The sequence below is a fragment of the Vigna unguiculata genome, chromosome 8 (genome assembly GCF_004118075.2).
Source record: "Vigna unguiculata cultivar IT97K-499-35 chromosome 8, ASM411807v1, whole genome shotgun sequence".
Lineage (NCBI taxonomy): Eukaryota > Viridiplantae > Streptophyta > Magnoliopsida > Fabales > Fabaceae > Vigna > Vigna unguiculata.
The window spans coordinates 27987727-27998281 of NC_040286.1; the positions used below are offsets into that span (position 1 = coordinate 27987727).

The following is a 10555-nucleotide window of genomic DNA, read 5'->3' on the forward strand; positions in this document are numbered from 1 at the left end:
TGATAATGAACATTATATTTAAAATCATTTACAGAAATTTTAGTCAAATATAACCAGTTCAACACTTCTTTTCCTATGCAGAAACGAATTTAATCTATTCATCTAAAGTTCTGAAACATGTTCAACTGTGGATCCGTCAAAATATGTTTTTTAAAGTTGAGACTTTAACTGAATGTCCAACACCTTAATATGGTAAAAACAGAAGCACTAGGTGCAGAGATTACAGTATAAGTATTCATTTTGGTTCTTCTACTGGTGCAAACACATTCGCACAGTTAACGAAGAAGCTCTTATTCTAGCAACCACACCACGCAAACATTACTATTCTTTAATCTCTTAGACAACAATATAAAGGGGAAACTAAAAGACAAGCAGAACACAGAAACGTGAAACTGAAACAAACATTATCCTTTTTGCACCTTCTTATTATTGAAGCTTCTAGTTGGGGTATTAAGATTAGCTAAACCATTGAGTTTGCTGGACTTATATCAGCGTTAGAGTTTTTGGTTTCCTTTTCTGTATCAGTTGTTTTCTCGTTTGCATTGTCTTGAGCAATATTGCCAGTGAGTTCTTTATCTTCTCCAGAGATTTCTTCAAGTGACCGACCTCGTGTTTCTGGCACTAAGAAAGTGCAGAGGAATCCTAGCATATTCACCACTGAAAGTGTCATAAGCGCGGTCTTCATAGCTTCTGATTTGTCTTGTGTACTATTTATATAGCTTTGCACAACAAAAGCACCAATGATAGCTCCTGCTTTACCAGCTGCTGCTGATATCCCATGGCATGTTGAACGGAATCTGGCAGGGAATAGCTCTGCCGCCACTATAAATGTTGTGCTATTGGGTCCAAAGTTTGAAAAGAAAAGGGTGACTTCAAAAAGAATGACAAAGAGGGTGTTTTTGCCAGCACTATCATCATAATTTTCATCTGGGTTGCGTTCATCTTCCCTATATTTTGTATAATTGAGTCCCAAAAACAGCATGCAAACAGACATAGCAAAAAATCCGCCAAGTTGGATTTTGAACCTTCCAATCTTGTCAATGAAGTACACTGTGCACCAGTATCCAGGGACAGTGGCAAACAGTGCCACTGCAGACATTGCTTTGGAGAGTTGAAACACCTCCTCTATGCCATTCATTTGGGAAGCATTGGGTAAAAACCCAGTCGCAGGGTAAATATCTTGTTGTGTTAGCTGAAGACTGTAGAAGGCAATATCCAAGAAGAACCAGGTGCTGGTTGTTCCTAGAAGGTGAAGGCCGTGTTTCTCAAGAAACTCTGAAGAGATGAATCCATAAGAGAGACTAGGTGTGGCAGTGGCAGCAACCCTGATATTTGATTCTTCTAAAGGTACATCATTTTCAAGAACTTTGGCCATATCTTCAACAGCCTTCTTGTGATTTCCTTCCACTAAGAAAGTGTATCTTGCAGTTTCTGGCATTTTCATTCTCCAGTAATAAGTGAATGCAGCAGGAAATGCACCAAACATTAGCACTATTCTCCAAACAAAGTCTCCTTGTGGCTGAGTACATTGCACTGGATTAACTGCATAAACGCAGGCTGGATAAGCCCATAGGAACAATTTGGAGACCAACATGGCTACACCTCCAGCAAACAATATTCCCACCCCTTGCATAGCAAAAACAGCAGCAACAAAAGCTCCCCTAGTCTTCGTATTGGCACATTCAGACATTATAACAGCTGAGAGAGGATAGTCTCCTCCTATGCCAAATCCTAGCCAGAACCTGAAGAAGCAAAGAGTAGCCACCACACTTTTGGCTGTGGAGCCAAAAGAAAGTCCTGATGCCAAGGTACACCCCACCATGGTGGCAAGGGTTATGCCATAAACCTTTTTTCGGCCGAGTTTGTCACCCAGCCAGCCAAAGAAGAGCTGCCCCAAAAGAGAGCCACACAATGCAACTCCTGTTATTGCATTGCTTACATTCTTTGGAAGCTTCCCTGGACTCTGACTCATGGGGTCATAGTAGTACAAGCGACCTATGAGCTTGATAACTGCAGTGATGCAAAAGAGATCATATGCATCAGTGAAGAACCCCATCCCTGCTATCCCAATTGCCTTGTAGTGATATCTTTGTGTCTTGGCTTTGTCAAGTGTTGAGAGGACACCTTTGTTGGTGGCCATGGCTCTTAACAAAGGTTGGTGTCTGATGGTAAAACGGGAGCAGGAGAAGAGGCTAGAAACATGACAGTTTTATATGCCATATTCATGAAACAAGTTCACTTGTCTTCTTGGATTTTGACAATTCAGACATTGCTTTCTTAAAGCTGGAATAACATCATTGGTAACATCGCGTCTCATATATCGTCTGGTTCAAGGAAAATGCATTGATATATGAGAACACACAATGTTTATGTTGAAGCTTGAAAAGCCCTCCTCCTTAATGGCTAAGTTGCAATTGGTTACTATCTTAAGTTGGCTTCCAACATAATATAAAAAAGTATAGCTTTGTTATTATCTTGTGTCTTTCATCTTAGTGCCTTCTTTCACCATTCTTTGTTCCTTGGCAAGGGATTCGGATTCCTTGGTTCCCTTTGGATATTCTGCGATATGCATGGAGATTGTTTGATGAAATCCATGCACGTAATCTCCAAACATGTTTTTCCTCTGTTGAGTTGACACGTGATTGTTTACAGGGCCAAATCCGCGTATCCTTCAAGGCAAAACTTTCAATTTTCTAATGGTTACAAATGTTGACACAAAAATGTACATCTTTGAACTATGCCTTAGAGATGTGGGGAGATTGATGTAACTTCTTTCCTAAAAGACTAATTTAAATTACAGACATATAAACATGTATTCTCAACACATTTCAAGCAAAGATGTGTTAGGAAAAGAACAGTGTTAGACAGGTTTTGGGTCGGAGATCCACGTGGACTAAAAATAAGAGAATTTCATAGTATATAAATAAGTGTAAACCTCACCTTACAAGTCAGTTTTGTGAAGTTAAGTTAGGTTTAAAGTCTACTTCTTAACATTTTGTAGTTTAATTTTTTCTTTTTCCTTTTAAACCATTTGAGTGGACGAACAACAGGTTAAAATACTCTTCAAGATGCTCAGAATCTTCTGAAGTTTTGTGTTTTCTATCTACTTACAAACACGAATTGTTTGTATTCATCAATTTTGTTTAATTTAATGACTTTGGAGTTCCGAGCACATTGGTCTTGAGGATATCACACTCCAACTTTTGATGATTTGAGTTTGTCCAATTGCGTTGTAAACTATGCAGAGTAGAAAATCCACACCTGCAGGTACTTACCATGTCTTCATGTGAGAGGGCGCGACAAACAAATTGATTTCTTTAATGAGACATTATAGGCCTCAAACATTCATCAATCTATATATAATACAAAATTAAGTTTTCATTTCCGAGAAAGAATAATCAAATTTGAGTAAATCATCAATTTTTGGTACATCTCTCTTACTTAGGTATTAAAATCTAATAACGAGTCTTTAATATTTCGAGGTATTTTTTCCATTTGTAGATCAATGAATGAAACCATTTCAAAGTGTTAAAAATTTAAGAATCGAATTAATTTGATTTTTTTAATTTGATATTTCAAAATTAAGGACATATTAATTAGGATGACAAAGCAGGCCAGCTCAGTTTGTTTTGGCCCGCCTCATGTTTTGGCCCTCAAACAGCCCGCCCTGCAATTCAAAATCAGGTTTACTTTCCTAGCTCGTGGACCTACATTTGTGATTAGCAAATTTATTTTTTGTGATGAACAAAATAAAAACTTTTTTTATTTTTCATAATAATTTATATTCATTTCCTATCAAAATAATTTTAATTTGTCTAATTAATCAGAGACAAGAAATAATAGCAACGAAGATTATAACTAAAGTACAATAGTAACATGTCAACTTACAAGACATATACAAATTTGTTAACCTAAAAATGCATAAAAAGATATTCCATATTCAAGAACTAAAATCATTATCTTATATACAATGATTATACATAATAATAATAATAATAATAATAACAACAACAACAATAATTAAAAAAAAAGGAACTTACAAAAATAACATGATGAATGATGTGAGAATTAAAAAATAAATAAAAATATTTAATTTTGTGAACGAGCCAGCAGGCCAATTCGTCCCCACCCTGCCTTTAGCCTGCATGGGTTGCAGGTTTGTACGGGCCAACGGGTTCAACATCCCAGCCCGCCCCGTGTTTTTTTTTTTGCAAGCATGTGGGTCAACACGTCTCGATTTGTCAGCCCTAATATTAATATTAATTCTTTCTTTAATAAGCAAATGCGATAATAAGGAAAGTTATCTTCAAAATTAGGAAAGTTAAGTTGGGTCGAGTCCAAATTAGGCTAGGTCAAGCTTGCCTAAACAAGTTGGGTTGGGACAAGGTAAAATCAGAAAATCAAGTTGAAATGGGTTAGGTCAATATGGGATTGAATTAGGTTGAGCCTAGGTTAATTTGGATTAGACTAGATGAGCCCATATTAGGTTGGGTCAAGCTTATGAATCGGACCAAGTCAAGCTTGGTCAAGTCAGGCCGAACTGAAGTCAAGTCATGTCGAGATTAAATTGAGTCATGTTAGGTGTAAGTTAGGCTAGGTCGAGCTTATGATCAGGATGAGTCAAAACGAGTCAAGTTCAAGTCAAGTCTACTCAAGTCAAGTCATGTTGAGGTCAAGTTGATCATGTTAGGTATATGTTAGGTTGGACCCAAGTCAAAAAAGTTTAATCGAGTTGAACCAAATCATACAAATTCAGGTTAGGTCAAACCAAGCCCAAGTCAAGCTTGGTGACCCAAGTGGGTTAGGTCTTAACCTTGTAATTAATAGCAAATGATGAAAATTAATTAGCAACCAATCCACAATTAATATAAATACTTTGGAGATCAATTTGCAATTTAGAATAGTTTTAAAGACTTGTTGAAGAGTCTTATTTTAATTGAAATCTTGTTTCATTATGTATTGGGTCAAACCCACTTTGTACCACATCTTATCAACTCATTCATTCGATGCATCAATAGAAAGAAAGTTGCTTTAAAAGTGAATTAGGATTGATGCATGAATCATGGGTAAAATTTACGTCTAACAATGTTATATATTTTAACTAAGTCTTAACGTGTGTAAGAATGCAACACAAATAATTCTTAGATCAAATTTTACAACAAATAAATGTTTAGGGGCTCCAAGAATTGAAGTTGTGGTCCATTTCTTACCTTCCGTGTTCTCATATTTACTGCAAACACCTTTGCCAGATGTGTGGAATTTGAATAAGGCTACAATCATATCATCCAAGCTGACCTTTGTCAACCTTCCTTAATTACTTGCCACCATCCATTATTATCATGCAAAACACCCAGAAATTTAGGTTTTTAGGTGCTACAAATAGTTGCAACTCACTTGGTTGTAGGATTTAGACACAAGAGGTTTCAACTTCAACATAAAGACTGATCCAATGGTGCCACAATCATAAGGCATGAACATGGAATTTGGATCCCCACCCTTCTACACATGCTTTGTTTTTGTAGGGTCATCATATCCATAACCCAGGTATTTATATAGAAATTGTAAAATGTCTTATAAAAAGTTAATAATTTTTCTTCTACTAAAATGTATAATAAGGGTTAATCTCTAAACTTTGTCGTGAAATTGGAATTTGTCATTGTCCCAAATTTTAATACATTTTGGTCCCAATTTTTAAAAATGAATAAATATAGTCAGTTTAACCCAATGTCATTAATTTGTTTGGGCTTGTTAAATGACATTCTAATTGAGTATTTGAGCCGGAATGAATCAAACGATACAAATAATTTAAATGTTAATCTTAAACACCTTTAATATGTTACAAGCATTCAACCCTATACGAATTTCAATTTCTAACCCCTCATACAATGTACATGAGGAACGGTGAATTTTTTTTTTTTCATAATAATATTTTGTATATAGCCAAAGGAGAAAAACTTCATTTCTAGTAGCACACTTTTTATAAAACAAAAAAAAAACGTAAAACACTTTCTTAAACCTTCTTTATTGATTAAAATTTATTACAAACCAAAAAACCAGGAAAAAATGTGTAATAAGTGAAACTTAAAATTTTGTGAGTCTAGTAAAAATTCTGTTGAAGAGCGTGCTCCTTGATCAATTGAGTACCCATTCTTGGTCTTTTAACTGTGGAAATAAGATCCCATTTCTTTGGGTTTATCCTAGATCAATTTTACAATAAATTTTATGAGCAAAACATTCTTTCCGAATTCAACTGTAGGTGTAAACTGTGTGCATTTGACACATACCCTGATATGGGAATTCTTTGATTTCCAAACTTTCTTATGTGGAATAATGTGACAATAAAAGATCATGCAAGATACACGAATGAGTGATACTGAACTGCAAGGTTTGAAAATTTTTACTTCTTCAGTGTCACTCACTTGATACAACGTTTCTCACTGCATTTGTGGAATAAGAAACTACTACTAAGTCATCTGAACATATCATGATACAATACATTTATCATAACTTGAATACTCTAGAAACACAACAAGGTTATTCCTTGTGTGGTACAGAAAATAAGAAATCCATTGCAGGGCAAGCATACCAATACAAAATAATCATGGAGTTTGTACATTAGATTCAGACTCAGATGATGTGTTACGGTTATTCATTTCAGGAAGCCTAATTTCCTCTATGTTCCTAACAGTTTCATCCATTGTTGGCCTATTATCTGCCACCTTAGCCACACATGCAAGTGCAATCTGAAGCATCTGCACCATTTCCTCTTCAAAATACTGCCCTCTAAGAAGTTCCTCATCAAAAACTTCAGCAGTCCATTCCTCTCGAACCACAGACCTCACCCACCTTGGAAGATCAACCATGTCCTCATAGCCAGGATATCCAATTGGAGCCTTTCCAGTGAGTATTTCAAGAAGGAGCACTCCAAAGCTGTAAACATCAGACTTCTGAGTGATTCTCCTGTACTCGGTTACTTCGGGAGCACGGTAGCCATTGGCTTTTGACATGGTTGATTGGGTGGTCATCATAGGAGTGAGTCCTATATCAGTGATGCAGCCATCACATTCTTTGGTTATGAGCACATTGGAGGACTTGATGTTGCCATGAGTAAGTTTCGAATCCATGTGATCAGTGTGAATGGAAGCAAGTCCCTTAGCAGCTCCAAGTGCAATCTTCATTCTTGAATCCCAGTCTAATGGAGATCTTCCAATTCCTCTGTTCCCTGTTGTTTTTTAGGAAAGGATGGAAGAATTAGGCAAAGATGTAGCTTTGTTATAGTTCATTATGTGTCAGCTAGTTGCATGATGAATTGCTTATTGCTACATAAGTAACATAATGCAGCTGTTGAATGGTGAGCAAAAGACACCATATGTTGTCCATTATCTTGCCTAATCCCTAAAACTACTGCTAAACAATCTTCAATGGTGATAGAAATAGAAAAACAGGCTACTTTTTCCATGACATCAATCTGGCCAGTGAAATTTTCCTTTAATAACTAGAATAAATATTGACTTCATCACACCAAGTAGCTAGATAAATATAATGCAGATGAAGAAAGGTGAAGAAAAAACGTACCATGCAGCAAGGAAAACAAGCTGCCTCCAGGCATGTAGTCATATACTAGAAGTTTCTCATCTTTGGAGAAGTAAAAAGCTCGAAGGGGCAAAACATTGGGGTGCCGACCAATTCTTCCTACAACCTCCATCTGCTGCTCAAACTCCTTCTTTCCAACTAGAACTTCCCTCAACCTTTTAACTACCACTGCTGTTCCATCCTCCAAAGCAGCCCTATATGTTGTTCCATAGCTACCCTTTCCAAGAACTTCAGCTGAAGCCTTTAGCAAATCTTCAAGGTCAAAGCTGTAAGAGCAACCTTCAAAGAAAAACAACCTGTTTTTTTCAACCTCTTGCACCCCACTCCCAAAACTCTTTGAAACCTCGGTCTTTCCAGAACACGGTGCCTTTCCTGTAAGTATGCCACTGCTTTGACTTTTGTTCTTCTTTAAACAGCATACAAACATCATCAAAACCAAGAGAGAGAGGAAAGCACAGCCCCCAATTGCCAGAGCAAGTATAGAAGCTAGGCCAAAGTAACTCTTTGAAGTGGTAGCACTTCTATTTTGGGGAGCTGCTGATGGAGAGAGTGGTTGATGAACAGGAGAAGGAGAAAGGGAGGAAGAAGATGAAGATGGAGTGGAGACTGCAGAACAGTTATTGAGAGGTGGTCCACACAAGTGAGGGTTCCCAGCAAAAGAAGTGTACGGATAATTGTTGATGGACTTTGGAATTGAGCCATTCAAGTTGTTATAGCTCAAATTCAAATACTTGAGACTTGGAAAGTTGAAGTCAGGAATAGCCCCAGAGAGGGAATTGTTTTGGAGATACAACCAGGTTAGTCTACTGAGATTCTGAAAGGTAGGTGGGATACTTCCGGAGAAATTGTTAGAGGAAATATCTAATGCTATGAGTTTAGGGGAGATAGAAGAAGGGATTAGGCCTGAGAAGCTATTTTGCTGCAGGTTTACATATTGGAGTGAAGGAATAGAGAGAATGTCAGAAGGAAGGTTTCCTCTAAGGCCATTGGAGTGAAGGCTCAGAATTTTAAGAGAATTTAGTTTTCCTAAGCTATTTTCTGGAATGGAGCCCTTGAAACCTGCCCCTGGAAGATGGATGCTAATGACACTAGTTTCATTTTGGTTGCAAGTCACACCAGCCCAAGAAGTACAAATTGGAGTGGACTCACTCCAATTTAACCTTGGGGCGTGAGGAACATTTGAGAAGAACTCAAGGAGAGCTTTTCTGTCGGAGTTCAAGTCAGCTACAATCAGGCCAAAGAGAGACACTGTGAAGCTTAGCAGAACAAATGAAACAGCACGGAATTGGAACTTCATTGGTTCTTGTTTGGTGTGAAGTGGAGGCAAGTGATGGTTCCAAGTTCTGATCTTAGCTGTTCTTCATCCTTGCTTGGTTCAGCTTTGGAAAATTATGGTAAAGTGTTAGCTGATCATATGGCTGAGAAGGATAAAAATGTTGAAAGTCATAATGAACTACTTTTTTGTTCAGTGACATTGAGTTACTTGAGTAAGAAAGAGTTTAGTCTAACAACAATGATGTGCCACTTGGAAAGTGATGCAGAACTTAGACATGAAATGGTGGTTTAGATTATTAGTTTACAGAGTGGATTTAGAAATTGAGTAGAAATCAAGTCAAAAACTTCAGCAATTCCGTTCTTAGAGAACTTGAATTTTAAAGTGAGAATGTCTTCTATTGGTACATTTTTTCAAACAAATCAGTCATTTCAAAACAAGTAAGAAGATTCCTTTACCAAAAAAAGTATTCCTTTAACAAAAAACAAGCAAGAAGGAAGGGGGAAAAAGGAGGGTTGTGATTGAGAATCCAAGAAAAAAAGAAATCAAAAAAGAAAAAGCTGAAGTTTGACTCACTTTTGTACTTCATAAAGAAAAGGCATTGTCGCTAAAAGTAGGCTGAAATCTCCTAATTTAAAATGATGCCGTGAATCATGAGTCTTGATTTCTAGTTTTTGCCACCAAAACTGGTCATTGCATACTCTAAAAGTTCACCATCAAATACTGAAAAACTACTTTTTTTTCTTTGGAGCTAGATTGAGACATTTACTGTGACAAAGGACATTCAAAAGGGATGCAGATGGGTAAAAAATTTCACACTCAAAAGAAGCATACCACCAAAATGTTAACTAATACAAACTTGCTGATTCATCCAGTGAAGTCATACAAACATAACATCAGTCACCTTAGGAGCAATGCCAGAAATATTAAACAAACAAAACAGTTAAGAGAGAAGGAAGTGACAGAATCAGCAGATCATACCAGAATAACTCTCATTGGCTACATATATGAATCACTTGACTCCATTCAACTTAATTAAAGACCAGATTTTCAGAGATAAATAGATCATTGCAACCATTGTACACAGAAACAAATGTTATACAGATTTGTGAAGAAGATGCTAAAAGCAAAGGATCAGGTTCCAAAAACAATTATGATGAGCAACAGAGGCAACCACCGACAAATGGACCATGTTCATAAAAAATGCCTTCTTTTCCAATCCTTAATCAAGCAAGTGTTCACATTTGGAGTTTAGAGGAACCAAGAGAACATACCTGTGTATGAAATTCAGTGTGAAGATACCAAGAAAAGAAGCAGCACTACCACTTCACAAAAATAATCAGGAGATGTTTAATCCAGTTCATCAAAAAGAGGAGAATTGCAATGAAATTCAAAATCTGTAATGAAGATCTAATGAATTGGTGAGCAACAGAGCAAAACTATAGTTTTTGTGCACGCAACATATGACATGAAAGCATGAAATAAATAGAGATTGAAACAAAGCACTTAGGAATTGGTGATGATTTTCCTACTTAACTACAAATCTACTCTGGCAGCAATAATGAGGGAGCTAACCAACACCAAATTACAAACTCTTTTCTGTCACTAACAATCACATTAATGTCCACTTTTTGCAGTTGAGATTAGCTCAACGTAAGAGGAAAAAAGAACATGGCTTTGCATGACTTC

General features: G+C 36.7%; 2 protein-coding genes across 2 annotated transcripts; both read right to left on the minus strand.

The window, feature by feature from the left end:
- Positions 1-131: 131 nt before the first annotated feature.
- On the minus strand, positions 132-2903 carry LOC114194472 (probable inorganic phosphate transporter 1-2). The gene has a single exon (XM_028084722.1). It carries the CDS (start codon positions 2138-2140, stop codon positions 461-463), a length of 1680 nt encoding a protein of 559 aa, XP_027940523.1. The 5' UTR covers positions 2141-2903; the 3' UTR covers positions 132-460.
- Positions 2904-6368: 3465 nt separating this feature from the next.
- LOC114192991 (probable inactive receptor kinase At5g58300) lies at positions 6369-10555 on the minus strand. The gene is made up of 3 exons (XM_028082676.1): positions 10141-10555; positions 7576-8972; positions 6369-7222 (listed from the first exon to the last, which is right to left on the minus strand). Exons 2-3 carry the CDS (start codon positions 8888-8890, stop codon positions 6600-6602), a joined length of 1938 nt encoding a protein of 645 aa, XP_027938477.1. The 5' UTR covers positions 8891-8972; positions 10141-10555; the 3' UTR covers positions 6369-6599.